The sequence below is a fragment of the Oncorhynchus mykiss genome, chromosome 6 (assembly GCF_013265735.2).
Source record: "Oncorhynchus mykiss isolate Arlee chromosome 6, USDA_OmykA_1.1, whole genome shotgun sequence".
Taxonomy (NCBI): Eukaryota; Metazoa; Chordata; class Actinopteri; order Salmoniformes; family Salmonidae; genus Oncorhynchus; species Oncorhynchus mykiss.
In genome coordinates this window covers 75,806,095-75,821,391 of record NC_048570.1, presented here as the reverse complement: position 1 = coordinate 75,821,391, position 15,297 = coordinate 75,806,095, and the positions used below count along the sequence as shown (strand labels likewise).

The 15,297-nt window shown below is 43.9% G+C and overlaps 1 protein-coding gene across 3 annotated transcripts in view; it reads right to left on the bottom strand.

The window, feature by feature from the left end:
- Nucleotides 1-6,160: 6,160 nt before the first annotated feature.
- cylda (cylindromatosis (turban tumor syndrome), a) overlaps nucleotides 6,161-15,297 on the bottom strand; it is a 35,816-nt gene continuing 26,679 nt past the window's right edge. For all 3 annotated transcript variants that reach the window (XM_021607700.2, XM_021607702.2, XM_021607701.2), the window contains 10 exons: nucleotides 15,091-15,256; nucleotides 14,786-14,927; nucleotides 14,504-14,626; nucleotides 14,240-14,331; nucleotides 14,066-14,132; nucleotides 13,756-13,888; nucleotides 10,243-10,351; nucleotides 9,966-10,084; nucleotides 9,065-9,281; nucleotides 6,161-8,792 (listed from right to left, as the gene is read on the bottom strand). In XM_021607700.2, coding sequence (XP_021463375.1) covers nucleotides 8,608-8,792; nucleotides 9,065-9,281; nucleotides 9,966-10,084; nucleotides 10,243-10,351; nucleotides 13,756-13,888; nucleotides 14,066-14,132; nucleotides 14,240-14,331; nucleotides 14,504-14,626; nucleotides 14,786-14,927; nucleotides 15,091-15,256 — 1,353 coding nt within the window. In that variant the 3' untranslated portion in view covers nucleotides 6,161-8,607. The remainder of the gene's footprint in view (nucleotides 8,793-9,064; nucleotides 9,282-9,965; nucleotides 10,085-10,242; nucleotides 10,352-13,755; nucleotides 13,889-14,065; nucleotides 14,133-14,239; nucleotides 14,332-14,503; nucleotides 14,627-14,785; nucleotides 14,928-15,090; nucleotides 15,257-15,297) is intronic.

The window sequence follows — 15,297 nt, the reverse complement described above, 5'->3', positions numbered from 1 at the left end:
TGTTGCTGGTATTTTGGCCCATTCCTCCATGCAGATCTCCTCTAGAGCAGTGATGTTTTGGGGCTGTTGCTGGGCAACACGGACTTTCAACTCCCTCCAAAGATTTTCTATGGGGTTGAGATCTGGAGTCTGGCTAGGCCACTCCAGGACCTTGAAATGCTTCTTACGATGCCACTCCTTCGTTGCCCGGGCGGTGTGTTTGGGATCATTGTCATGCTGAAAGACCCAGCCACGTTTCATCTTCAATGCCCTTGCTGATGGAAGGTTTTCACTCAAAATCTCACGATACATGGCCCCATTCATTCTATCCTTTACACGGATCAGTCGTCCTGGTCCCTTTGCAGAAAAACAGCCCCAAAGCATGATGTTTCCACCCCCATGCTTCACAGTAGGTACAGTGCCTTGCGAAAGTATTCGGCCCCCTTGAACTTTGCGACCTTTTGCCACATTTCAGGCTTCAAACATAAAGATATAAAACTGTATTTTTTTGTGAATAATCATCAACAAGTGGGACACAATCATGAAGTGGAACGACATTTATTGGATATTTCAAACTTTTTTAACAAATCAAAAACTGAAAAATTGGGCGTGCAAAATTACTCCCACCTCAGCTGTAGATCTCTGCAGTTCATCCAGAGTGATCATGGGCCTCTTGGCTGCATCTCTGATCAGTCTTCTCCTTGTATGAGCTGAAAGTTTAGAGGGACGGCCAGGTCTTGGTAGATTTGCAGTGGTCTGATACTCCTTCCATTTCAATATTATCGCTTGCACAGTGCTCCTTGGGATGTTTAAAGCTTGGGAAATCTTTTTGTATCCAAATCCGGCTTTAAACTTCTTCACAACAGTATCTCGGACCTGCCCGGTGTGTTCCTTGTTCTTCATGATGCTCTCTGCGCTTTTAACGGACCTCTGAGACTATCACAGTGCAGGTGCATTGATACGGAGACTTGATTACACACAGGTGGATTGTATTTATCATCATTAGTCATTTAGGTCAACATTGGATCATTCAGAGATCCTCACTGAACTTCTGGAGATAGTTTGCTGCACTGAAAGTAAAGGGGCTGAATAATTTTGCACATCCAAATTTTTCAGTTTTTGATTTGTTAAAAAAGTTTGAAATATTCAATAAATGTCGTTCCACTTCATGATTGTGTCCCACTTGTTGTTGATTCTTCACAAAAAAATACAGTTTTATATCTTTATGTTTGAAGCCTGAAATGTGGCAAAAGGTCGCAAAGTTCAAGGGGGCCGAATACTTTCGCAAGGCACTGTAGTTGTTTTTTATGGGGCTCTATCCTCAGATAATCGCATCGTATTCTTTCGCAGAAATCCTTTTTAAAATCTGACAACGCAGTTGGATTAGCAAGATTCTAGGCTTTCGATACATGTGAGACACTTGTATCTTCATGAATGTTTAATATGACTATTTATGTAGTGATCACCGTATGTTGTCGAATTTCATCCCGCTAACGGGTTCTGTGCGCAGAGAGGTTAATGGTGTGGGTATAAGGACTATCTGAGTTGCCCTTTGTATTTTATTCTTATTTTTGCGCTCTCTCTACGCACACTGATACTCCAACACACATACAAACACTCACTGATACTCCCACACACATACAAACACTCACTCCCATCATTTGCTCACACACACACACACACACATAATATGCATACTTTTACACTGACTCTACATCCTGATGCCTAGTCACCTTACCCCTATACATATCTACCCCTAATGATCCAGTGTCCCTTCACATTGTAAATATGCTACTGGAACCGACCCTGTATATAGTATGCTTACTGACTATCGTGTTCTTCTTATTTCATATCTCGTGTGTCTTTGTTCTACCTTGTTATTTTTACTATTACATTGTTATTGATTAAAGCATTGTTGGAGTCAGAGCTTGGAAGAAAAGCCTTTCACTGTACTTGAGCATGTGACATTAAAACTTGAAACACTCACTCATATTTAATCTGGAAAGCAGCTTGCGTGCCAATCCAGTCAGCATCTGTAAACAATGCAGTGTTAAAGGTGGCAGCAGGAGGGGAATAGGCAGTACACATGTGTGGGGGCCTACACGCATGCACACACACAGACACCACCAGTCCCATCCCACTGCCATTGCTGCCATGTCTTGCTGTCACTCCCAGCCCCCTTTTCATTACAGACGCCATACAGATCCCCAGAGGGGGCCACCGGCCCAGCGCCATACAGACCCCGGTGGGGGGCCACCGGCCCAGCGCCATACAGACCCCCAGAGGGGGCCATCGGCCTAGCCTGCCCCCCCTTCTCCATACACACACACACACACACACACACACACTACAGAGCAGTGATGGGCAATAAAAACACTTCACACCTTAAGTGAAAGATACGACTTAAAATATTTTACGCACATCCTGCATATGCAATTTGCCCACACCTGGCTGTTAGGAGGAACAACATCTGGCAACGGTTGCTTTAGAGGCAATTAATTCTTCATCCGTCACTAGCATCCTCCTACTGAACATCATTTCAGAGGGGGGAGATGTGTAAGCAACACAAGTGTGAAGAGATACATACGTAAGCAAGTGAACTGGTTCATCTGTGGAGAGCAGAAGGGAGGTGTAGTACTTGACCCTCATGTTGCATCCAATAGAACAATGTTTTCCATTACAAGACGCATGCATCATTCCTACATCAAAATGTTGAGGTATGATTACAAACTCATTTTGTCAGAGAATAGTATTTGAATTAGAATATAGTTTAGAGTTGGAGCCCCAAAATTGCCCTCGCTGGAAGCCTGTGTTTCAAACATAAGGAAGTGGATGGGGGCAAACTTTCTACTTTTAAACTCGGACAAAACAGAGATGCTTGTTCTTGGTTCCAAGAAACAAAGAGATCTTCTGTTCAATCTGACAATTAATCTTGATGGTTGTACAGTCATCTCAAATAAAAAACTGTGAAGGTTCTCAGCGTTACTCTGGACCCTGATCTCTCTTTTGACGAACATATCAAGACTGTTTCAAGGACAGCTTTTTTCCATCTACGTAACATTGCAAAAATCAGAAATTGTCCAAAAATTATGCAGAAAAATTAATCCATGATTTTGTTACTTCTAGGTTAGACTACTGCAATGTTCTACCTTCCGGCTACCAGGATAAGGCACTAAATAAACTTCAGTTAGTGCTAAATACGGCTGCTAGAATCCTGACTAGAACCAAACAATTTGATCATATTACTCCAGTGCTAGCGTCCCTACGCTACGCGGTCTTCCTGTTAAGGCAAGGACTGATTTCAAGGTTTTATTGCTAACCTACAAAGTGTTACATGGGCTTGCTCCTACCTATCTATTCAATTTGGTCCTGCCGTACATACCTACATGTACAATACGGTCACAAGACGTAGGCCTCCTACTTGTCCCTCAAATTTCTAAGCAAACAGCTGAAGGCAGGGCTTTCTTCAATAGAGCTCCATTTTTATGGAATGGTCTGCCTACCCATGTGACAGACGCAGACTTGGTCTCAACCTTTAAGTCTTTATTGAAGACTCATCTCTTCAGTAGGTCCTATGATTGAGTGTAGTCTGGCCCAGGAGTGTGAAGGTGAATGGAAAGGCACCGGAGCAACGAACCGCCCTTGCTGTCTCTGCCTGGCTGGTTCCCCTCTCTCTACTGGGATTCTCTGCCTCTAACCCTATTACAGGGGCTGAGTCACTGGCTTACTGGTGCTCTTCCATGCCGTCCCTAGGAGGGGTGCGTCACTTGAGTGGGTTGAGTCACTGATGTGGTCTTCCTGTCTGGGTTGGCGCCCCCTCCTTGGGTTGTGCCGTGGCGGAGATCTTTGTGGGCTATACTCGGCCTTGTCTCAGGATGGTAAGTTGGTGGTTGAAGATATCCCTCTAGTGGTGTGGGGGCTGTGTTTTGGCAAAATGGGTGGGGTTATATCCTACCTGTTTGGCCCTCTCTGGGGGTATCATAGGAAGGGGCCACTGTGTCTCCTGACCCCTCCCGTCTCAGCCTCCAGTATTTATGCTGCAGTAGTTTGTGTCGGGGGGCTAGGGTCAGTCTGTTATATCTGGAATATATCTCCTGTCTTAGCCGGTGTCCTGTGCGAATTTATGCATGCTCTCTAATTCTCTCTTTCTTTCTCGCTCTCTCTCTCGGAGGAGGACCTGAGCCCTAGGACAATGCCTCAGGACTACCTTGCATGATGACTCCTTGCTGTCCCCAGTCCACCTGGCCGTGCTGCTGCTCCAGTTTCAACTGTTCTGCCTGCGGCTATGGAATCCTGACCTGTTCACCGGACGTGCTACCTGTCCCAGACCTGCTGTTTTCAACTTTCTAGAGACAGCAGGAGCGATTATTGTTATTTGACCATGCTGGTCATTTATGAACATTTGAACATCTTGGCCATGTTCTGTTATGATCTTCACCCGGCACAGCCAGACGAGACCTGGCCACCCATCATAGCCTGGTTCCTCTCTAGATTTCTTCCTAGGTTTTGGCCTTTCTAGGGAGTTTTTCCTGGCCACCATGCTTCTACACCTGCATTGCTTGCTGTTTGGGGTTTTAGGCTGGGTTTCTGTACAGCACTTTGAGATATCAGCTGATGTACGAAGGGCTATATAAATACATTTGATTTGAGTAGTTTCTCTGTCAAAATCATGTAATTTAATTTAAGTATGAAAAATAACTGCTTCTGCAGCTGGCCATTTGAACAGGATTGCGAATTAATGGAAACTATCTTACAACACAGATATTTAAAAGGTCTCAAAGTGATTGAAGAACTGCAGAGTTAATAGTTTCAGTTCTAAACATTAGTTTGATTGCACTGCTTTGACTTCATCAGACTGTGACCTTTAAAGCCACTAAATAAAACCCCTTATCACAATAGAGTTAAAACAGCACCTAAGTGGTATATTGAGTTAGGACTGATTGGCTTGAAATTGTTCTCTCTCAGCTCCCTTTTCATCTTTAGTGTCGGAAATCACTGTTTTCCTGTTGTCCGAATGGGCTTTTACATTTACCTTCTCTCTCCAGGCTCTGATAGGATTTCTGTTTACTGGCTGTCTTTCCCATGGGAATGAGACTGGATTTCAAGTGCAATGCTGAGTGTGAACCAACCATTCTGCATTCCTATGTATAGTAGACAGGCAGCAGAATCACTACCTGATGTGATGGGAGGCTGTTTACAATAAAAACCATACCGCCCATGTCTTTTTCAAGGTCCCGTGCATGGAGTAGATGTGAGAATACCAAGAACAACATCAGCCAATCTTGGGAAAGTATAAGAAAAAAAGAACAAAATAGTCCCATATTTTAACTCAGGCCTGACTATTATGAGTGAGAAAGAACAGGAAATTCAGACAAAAAAAATACTTCAAACAGCACTAAAATAAAAGGGAGAAAGTGATTCTGAGTGTGTCCCTCTGGGCTTCTGTTGTGTGTGACTGTACCATAAGTAGACAGTGGTTGGAGAAGAACACAGTCTTGGATCCACAATGAAAATCGCTTTGTTTCACTTCACTAAAACAGCACAGTAGTAAAAGCAATATTCTGTGTGTTTTCCAGGCTAAGTAAGTTCGAGGTCTTTCCAGAGGCCCAATCCACCAGTGTAATATTTGCTCCTGTCCAGTGGAGACTCTAGGTGGTAGACCCTGCCTCTTTCCCAGCAGCCCCAACCCAGCGGTGTTGGAGGGCCATTGGCTGTTTATCATAAACAGCCTAGCAAGGTCCATCTGCTTTGATTTTATTTAGCATTCTCCCCCAGGGCCTCTGAGCTGGAGTGAGAATAACAATACTTGAGCCCATCTGCTCCTGAAGTACCAGTCCCGGCTAAATTATCACAAGCTACGAGCGGCTGGCATATGCTGTGGCATTAAGATACAAGAGGGCATTGTGGCGCCAGCTGTTGTGTTGACAAATACTTATCTGGCACTTCTGAAGTCAGCTTGCTAAGCTGGTTTCAAGTTTGACTAAAAACTAAATGGGTGTAAGGTGTGTAAGAGGGTTCCTGTGGGGGAAATGCATGTATAATACAGGTTGATTTATCTATTTGTTGCGAAGTGTCTGGGGAATTGGGTCATAGGGTATATGGAACTTAATCCCAACATATAGGCCATGGGGATAATAACAATGAAAAGCCAGTCACACAAGTAGTCAAACAAACTGCCATCTTAAAACTGATCTGTCATACTTTATTGTTAAGAATATTGCACCCAATTTGTATTTATTTCCTGGACAGCAGATGATTGACTGTTGTTTTAAAGAGGACTAAACTGGGGCCCATATTGTAATAAGCCTATGACTAAAGGCATAAACCCACTTGCTCACACATTGTCAACAACTGCTTAAACATAGATGAGACTTTTCTCAAGAGCTTGAAGTGCTGCAGCCCACACAGACAGGCACTGCAAGTCACTCACTAAGCTAGAAATGTAGCCATGCACCCGCTGGGCACACACTGGTTGAATCAACGTTGTTTCCACGCCATTTCAATAAAATAACATTGAGCCATGTGGAATAAACATTGAATTGATGTCTGTGCCCAGTGAGTTATGACTAACTCAAAAAAGCATACCCTTTTCACTATAACAGCGATTGATCAGAGATAGGTTTAAAAAATGTAAAGTATTTCTGCCTTTTCCAGTAGACTGTAGTTTGAGGTGATAAAGAGAAGAAAATAGAACCTTGTGTTAATGTGCTGTCTGGGCCTCGAGCTCCCTGTCGGACCAGTGTCCAGCTGCTGTGTCTCTGCCCACGGGGAGGTTAGTCCCATCTGCACCGCATCAACCAGAGCAGAATCCTCGCTGTGCTGAGCCCCTGCAGAGACACCATGCTAATGAGACCTGCACCTCTGTGACAGGTGAGGATACGGACCCCAGAATTGAATCAAGCTACATGACAAGCGTACCCCAATTCACTCGTACTCAGACTCGCCAAACAAAGCAAACTGCCAGGCACATGGCAAACATCTCCAACACACAAATAAACACTTTTCAAACTTTTCAAAACAGGGGTTTTAATTTAGTTAACATTTACGAGAACAGGACTGACATTAATTTGCATCCGTTATATAGTTTAAAGATAGATGCACAAGTCAATGTTCATAGATATCCATATCAGAGACTCACATGCTCCAGTGGAGTAAAGAAAGTCCTCCTGTCTGTCTGTGATGAGCATTAAACTTCAGCAGTGCAGAAACAAGCACATACAGTAATAATGTCTCCTTTGAGGGTCCCTGGGAAAACAATCACAATGGGGCTTTGTGGAAGTTGTAATCATCTGGAAACCAGCATTGAACCTCCCAATCAGGCCTTCATTGTGACATTAAACTACACTACCCAGCATGCCACTGGTGGTAACATTCAGTAGTATTAATGGGACAGCATGAATCACAAGAACTCACTTCAATATCTGGTGAGAGATGGGAGGAGGAGTAAAGATTATATTTAATATATTTTTTACATTTCCTTCAAAAAAGAAAATACGAGAATGTAAATATATTCAGATTAAAATATATTTAGGTATATACTGTATTTTAAGTTACTTGATTTTGATCCATGGTTGGGGAGTTGACTGTCACAAATGTATGAAAAAGACACAAAAGGCATATACTGTTTGTCCCATCAGATAGATAACTATTGAGTATGACAAATGTCAAGGAGTTTGCTATGTCTTGAGTGCAGTTAAAAGTTTAGATATAAAATAATTTAGTTTGCTGACACAATGCCTTGAGACTTACAAAAAAGAAAAATCTAAAATTTAAAATTTCAGTTGAATATTTCCACAACCTGTTAATTCAAAAACACCTGCCAGGCTTTAGAGTACCTGACCTGTCCTCTGACTGCATGGAGAACTGTCATGCAGCCGCCTTTACCATATATCCATTTGGAACACACACACTTTCATGAAATCTACAAGGTATAATAGGGAAATATGCCACCCAAAGTATTCTGGTTGAGCCTAATGCTATATTCGGTTGACACAAATATACTGTTGGTGATGGTACACATCTGACATAATGGATCATGGTACTAAGGAGGTCTTAAGACAAGCTGTTTAAACCGTATACATAGTTGGTTGAGGGTTTTGAACGTGGCATTATTTCCACTATGAGTTGAATTATGGAGCGCTCCCATCTCTTACACTGATTAAGAAAAGCAGGACTCCCCCTGCTTTAGGTAAATGAGGTGGCCTCTGTCCTTCCATTAACATGGCTTGTTTTTGTTTCGCATGTTTGGTCAGCCGAGGCGAGCATGCTGTCCCCCTCTCTCGCTCTCTCCTCTTCCTCTCCACAGGAAGAGAATAATATTCAGCGGGCTTCTCGTGTCTCCATCGACCGCCATCCCCCACCACTCAGCTACGAGGCACAGGGAAGCTACTGACGTCAAGATCAGCTTGTTTTGTTGTTCACCACAGAGGGAAAACAAGAACAACAACACTTCAACAAATGCACAGTGCAAATAAGCTTTTCTCTTTTATAGTCTTCACTTTGGGCAGAGTAGACTGAGGAGACAGGGGCAGGCATTGAGGAGGAGGTGGGGACACAGGGAGAGAGCTCTGGACTGCAGCTCTGCCGTCTGTCTATCTGTCTGTCTGGGAGTCTCCTGCCCCAGGGGCTCTACTTGTACAGGCTCATGGTGGGGCTCTGGTACATGCACATGTAGGCGTCACACAGCAGACGGCGGGCCTGGCCCTGGATGCTCTTGGGGTCCAGGGCGTGCAGCTCCTCAGGGGTCATCTTCAGATAGGCCCCCACCTCCGGACATGGAGACACCTGGGGGATGTTGAAGCCATTCTGCCCTCCTGTGGAACAACAAACACAGACAGAGCACTCAGATCTGTGGTTTTAAAGCAATGGCAAGTGTTCTAGTTATATTGCTATGTAATATCATTTCTGTGTGTGAATTAATCCAAAATATTTACTATTGAGCTGAATATCTATTCATAATTATGAACAAAATCTAAAATAGCATGACAGTTCATAATAACTTTGTAAATGATTCAAAATACTGCTTCCCCCACAACAAAAAGCGAAAAGTTATCCAATAACTCCTGAAGAAGATTTCTCCCCATACCGTCGCGGTCGGCCATACTGTCGAAGAAGAGCCATGCAGAGTCTTGGTGGCCGTACTTGACGAACGCTACGTAGTGACTGGTCTCGATGCAGAGCACAGCGAACAGCTCCATCCGCTGGCGAGGGAAGCTACCCTGCCGCCACACACCCTCTTGCAGTTCCTTGGGGACGGACAACTTGCCGTGGCGATGGGCCTTCCTCCTCGGGTGGAGGTGAACCTGAGGGAACACATACACGTATGACACATACACATAATGGTTGGAAATAAGTATTTACCTATTTCTTGGGGATTTTGTAAGTATTTCTAATCTCTAGTTATAAATCGGTCTAATAACAGTTCTCACAGATCGATGGCAACTACAGAGTAAAGAATAAAACTGAAGAATGACAAGTTTCACAATTCTTTAGTTACATTTTTTTTTTTTTTTACACATATATTCACAAATGTGCCTCAAAGTTCAAGGTAAATATTTTGTCTTCAGCTATATGTTATTTAAGCAATAAGGCACGAGGGGGTATGGTATATGGCCAATATACCACGGCTAATGGCTGTTCTTGGGCACGATGCAGCGAGAAGTGCCTGGATACAGCCTTTAGTCGTGGTATATTGGTCATATACCACAAAACCAGGAGCTGCCTTATTGCTATTATAAACTGATTACCAACGTAATTAGAGAAGTAAAAATACATGTTTTGTCATAGTCGTGGTATATCAGACCTTATACCACGGGTATCAGCCGATCAGCATTCAGGGCTCAAACCACCCAGTATAAAATACAACTTAGAAAGTTACATGAAACTCAGGCATTCCTTAGGACTTGTCGCCCCCAAGTGGATTGTACTGGAACTGATGAGATCCCCTTAGTTTCTATGTTGGTGAAATGGCACTCTCTGTCGGTTACCTGTGTATTGCACTTTTCACAGAACTGTTTTATCTTCCCGGCAGTGATGTCACCGTCCTCGTAGCACTCCCTGCATTCATACAGAGCCAGACCCCCGCAGATTCGACACTCCCTGGGAGCTGAGAGAGAAGCACAAGGTTGAGGGTTGACTATACACACCAACACACAACCATATGTCGATGGAGAACAGTAGATTTATGATATGGAAAACAGTTATCACATTCAATAATGATAATCCAACTTCAACCACATTCAAATAAAATAACTTTTTACGCACTGTCTTCAAGTAAGTCTGTGATGTCTAACTCTAGTGAGGGGAAGATCTTGTTGAACATCTTGAAGTCCTTCCCAAAGCGAGGCATTTGGATGATAAGGCAGGAAGGAGCCTGAACAGAGAGAACACGCATGAAGTCACCACATCAAATTGTATTGGTCACATACACATATTTAGCAGATGTTATTGCAGGTGTAGCGAAATGCTTGTGTACCTAGCTCCAACAGTGCAGTAGTATCTAACAATTCACACAAATCCAAAAGTAAAAGAATGAAATTAAGAAATATATAAATATTTGATCGAGCAATGTCGGAGTGGCATTGACTAAAATAATGTAGAATAGAATACAGTATATAAATATGAGATGAGTAAAGTAGTATGTAAACATTATTAAATTGACTAGTGTTCCATTAAAGTGGCCAGTGATTCCAAGTCTACCGTATGTATATAGGGCAGCAGCCTCTTTTATATGTATTTATTTAACCTTTATTTAACTAGGCAAGTCAGTTAAGAATAAATTCTTATGTACAATGATGGCCTACCCCTTCCAAACCCTAACCAGGACGACGCTGGACCAATTGTGCGCCAATAGGGACTCCCAATCCTGGCCGGTTGTGATACAGCCTGGAATCGAACCAGGGTCTGTAGTGACGCCTCTAGCACTGAGATGCAGTGCCTTAGACCGCTGCGCCTGCCGGGAGCCTCTAAGGTGCAGGGTTGCGTAACCGGGTGGAAGACAGCTAATAATGTCTATTTATAAGTCTGATGGTCTTGAGATATTGGCTGCTTTTCAGTCTCTCGGTCCCAGTGTTAATGTACCTGTACTGACCTCGCCTTCCGGGTGATAGCGGGGTGAAGTGGTGGTTGATGTCCTTGATGATCTTTTTGGCCTTCCTGTGACATCGGGGGCTGTAGGTGTCCTGGAGGGTAGGTAGTTTGCCCTTGGTGATGCGTTGAGAGTTGCCGTACCAGGCGGTGATACAGCCCAACAGGATGCTCTTGTGCATCTGAAAGTTTGTTTGGGTTTTAGGGGCCAAGCCAAATTTCTTCAGCCTCCTGAGGTTGAAGAGGCGCTGTTGCGCCTTCTTCACCACACTGTCTGTGGGTGGACCATTTCAGATCTTCAGTGATGTGTAAGCCGAAGGGAAGTTTTCCACCTTCTCAACTGAGGTACCGACAATGTGGATAGGAGCGTGCTCCCTCTGCTGTTTCCTGAAGTCCACAATCAGCACTTTTGTTTTGTTGACATTGAGTCAGAATTTACTTTCCTGGCACCACTCTCCCAGGACCCTTACCTCCTCCCTGGAGGCTGTCTCGTCATTGATGGTAATCAGGCCTACTACAGTTGTGTCGTCTGCAAACTTGATGATTGAGTTGGAAGCATGCGTGGCTACGCAGTCATGGATGAACAGGGAGTACAGCAAAGGGCTGAGCACGCACCCTTGTGGGGCCCCGGTGTTGAGGATCAGCAAAGTAGAGGTGTTGTTTCCTACCTTCACCACCTGGGGGCAGCCCATCAGGAAGTCCAGGACGCAGTTGCACAGGGCGGGGTTGAGACCCAGGGCCCCGAGCTTAATGACGATTACATAGGTATTCCTCTTTTCCAGATGGGATAGGGCAGTGTGCAGTGCGATGGCATTGTCTGTGGATCTATTGGGGCGGTAAGCAAATGGAAGTGGGTCTAGGGTGTCAGGTAAGGTAGAGGTGATATGATCCTTGACTAGTCTCTCAAAGTACTTCATGATGACAGAAGTACAGGGCGATAGTCATTTAGTTCAGTTACCTTTGCTTTCTTGGGTACAGAAACAATGGTGGACATCTTCAAGCAAGACTGTGTTCCCTTTGTAGTCCATGATTGTCTGTAGACCCTGCCACATACATCTCGTGTCTGAGCCGTTGAATTGCGACTCCACTTTGTCTCTGTACTGACGTTTTTCCTGTTTAATTGCCTTACGGGAGGGTACTACACTGTTTGTATTTGGCCATATTCTCAGTCATTTTGCCATGGTTAAATGCGGTGGTTCACGCTTTCATTTTTGCGTGAATGCTGCCATCTAGCCAAGGTTTCTGGTTTGGGTAGGTTTTAATAGTCACAGTGGGTACAACACCTCCTGATGAACTCAGTCACCGTATCCGTGTATTCGTCAATGTTATTCTCAGAGGCTACCCGCAACATATCCCAGTCCACGTGATCAAAACAATCTTAAAGCATGGATTCCGATTGATCAGACCAGCGTTGAATAGACCTTAGCAAGGGCACTTCCTCTTTGTTTCTGCCTATAGGAAGGGAGAAACAAAATGGAGTCATGCTCAGATTTGTCGAAGCGAGGGTGGTGGAGGGCCTTGTAGGCATTTCGAAAAATTGAGTAGCAGTGGTCCAATGTTTTTCTAGAGCGAGTACTACAGTTGGTAAAACTTCGATAGCGTTTTCCTCAAATTTGCTTTGTTAAAATCCCCAGCTACAATAAATCCAGCCTCAGGATATGTGGTTTCCAGTTTGCATAAAGTCCAGTGTAGTCCTTTGAGAGCCACCGTGGTATCGGCTTGAGATGGAATTTACATGGCTGTGACTATAACCGAAGAGAATTCTCTTGGGAGTTAATTCAGTCTGCATTTGATTGTGGCGGATTTTAGGTCGGGTGAACAAAAGGACTTGAGTTTCTGTATGTTATCACAGTCACACCATGAGTAGTTATTCATGAAACATACACCCCCGCCTTTCTTCTTCCCGGAGAGTTCTTTATTCCCGTCTGCGCGATGTATTGAGAACTCAGTATATCCCGAGATAGCCATGTTTCTGTGAAACAGAGTATGTTACAATCCCTGATGTCTCTCTGGAAGGAGATCCTCGCTCTGAGCTCGTCTACTTTATTGTCCAGAGACTGAACATTAGCGAGTAATATAAGCGGTGGATGGTGTGCACGCCTCCTGAGTCGGACTAGAATTCCACTCTAAATACCTCTTCTCCGCTGGCGGTGTTTTGGAGCAGGCTCTGGAATAAGTTCAATTACCTTGGAGGGTACGAACAAAGGATCCAATTCGAGAAAGTCGTATTCCTGGTTGTAATTCTGGCGAGTTACCACCGCTCTGATATCCAAAAGTTCTTACGGCTGTATGTAATAACACCCCCAAAATGATGGGCTAATAATGTAAGAAATAACACACAAAAAAACAAAAAACAAAATATTGCAAAGTTGCTTTGGACCTAGAAGCAGAGCTGCCATATCTGTCAGCACCATCTTACCTTACTGAGGAACAGCCATTACATAACAAACAAAATCCCACTAAAATTCCACAAAAGAGAACTGTATGTGTGTTCTACAAACTACTGATCCTGCCAATTTCCCATAGTAGTTTAGCCTGTCATTGATTAACTAATCATTAGAATTGATAGTCAAGTTGACTCTCCCTTCATGCTCCTAGAGTGAATTGCTTCTTGATTGCAATCAGCAAATCATTCACCTCTGAGCAACCCAACCACTGACAGACAGCCAGCCAGACATACAGACATGTCACCTCAGCAAACTTGAGGTCACTGTTGATGAAGGACCACTCTATGAGCTGCTGGCTGGTTGGCACGCCCACTTTGTCCTTCTTATCCATGAAGATCTGGTAGAAGTAGCAGTCCTGAACCTTCTGACCTGCCGACCTAGACACGACAGACACAAACAGGATATCATGTGTAATACATTGGAAATCATACTAATTTGAGCTCATCTTAGATGCATGTCTAAATATTATTAAAATGTGTATACTATTAGCAGAAATAGTTTAGATAAGCAATAACAAGAGGATATGTTTAGGAGTACGTTTCATGTAGACTGACCTCAGCTTGAGTAAGGGGTCCACCCTCAATATGTGATGGAACAGAATATTGAGGAACTCCTCAGGATCTGTGAGGTGACCATTAAGTTAATAACAAGCTTAAAACATTTAGAATAAGTTTGACATTAATAACAAAACCCCAAATCTTTAATATTTTGATAAAGGCATTAGACACCTTTTTCTTCAGATGTGAACCCTGAGGCAGCTTCTACCTTCTCCAGTATCCTTCTGAGCTTCATCACTTTAGTGGCACACACATAGCCATGTCTACCAAGACAAATAAAAATAGAATCAGAGGATCTCACAGTTATGATATTTGGCTGTGTTTAGAAAACTAATGAAAGTGCTTAGAAATTACATGTTAAGCATTGGTTTGCCACATTACATTATACTGAATGAATGTGTCTGAACAAAACACAATGAGTAGTTTCCTACTTACATGCGCAGGGGGTTGACTATCTCTGTGCGTAGCAGCTCCTGTGTCTCTCGGTAATACTCTACGTCAGTCTTGGACCTCGGCCTCAGCAGAACTGTGTCCAGGACTGAGCTGAAGGAAAACAGGCTAAAGATGGGAAAAGAGGGAAAGAATAAACATGACTCCCTGTTGAGAGACTAAAAAAAAAAAAAACTCACTACAGTGACATAGGAATGAGGTTAAGAACTCTAAAATAATACACGCAAGGAAGAAGTGAAAACTCAGATCTCTTTTCTATGTCCTCACCAGAAGAGTGTGGAGTCCAGGTAGCAGGAGTTGTAGTGTCCCTGGATACCTTTCTTCTTGCCCACCATGATGTCTAGACCGTCATTCTCAGTGCGTGGAGGAGTGTTCTCATGCACCACCTCACTCAGATAACCCCCGAAAGCTGGACAGACACAAACATTGAAGTTTAAGTTGACAATCCTGGGCAGGACTCCTTAGCTGGGTGGAAATGTCCCTGTATAGCCTTTACCCGTCCAATCCTAGGGAGTACCTAGGGGTCAATTTGTAATTCAGCGCAGGACTGACAGATGACACCAGTGACTCACCGATAGAGTTGCATCTCTCTATGGGGTTGGAGGAGTGGTGTAGGGAGGGGAAACGGGAGTCGGGCCGGCAGCATTTCAGCTTCACAAACAGGGCCTTCTTGGGCGCGCAGCTGAAGTAGCGGGTACCTTGAAAGGTGCCGTCTGTACAGCCAACACACTCTTCCTCCTGAGAGAGCAGAACCAGACAAGGCCATCATGATGTTGAGT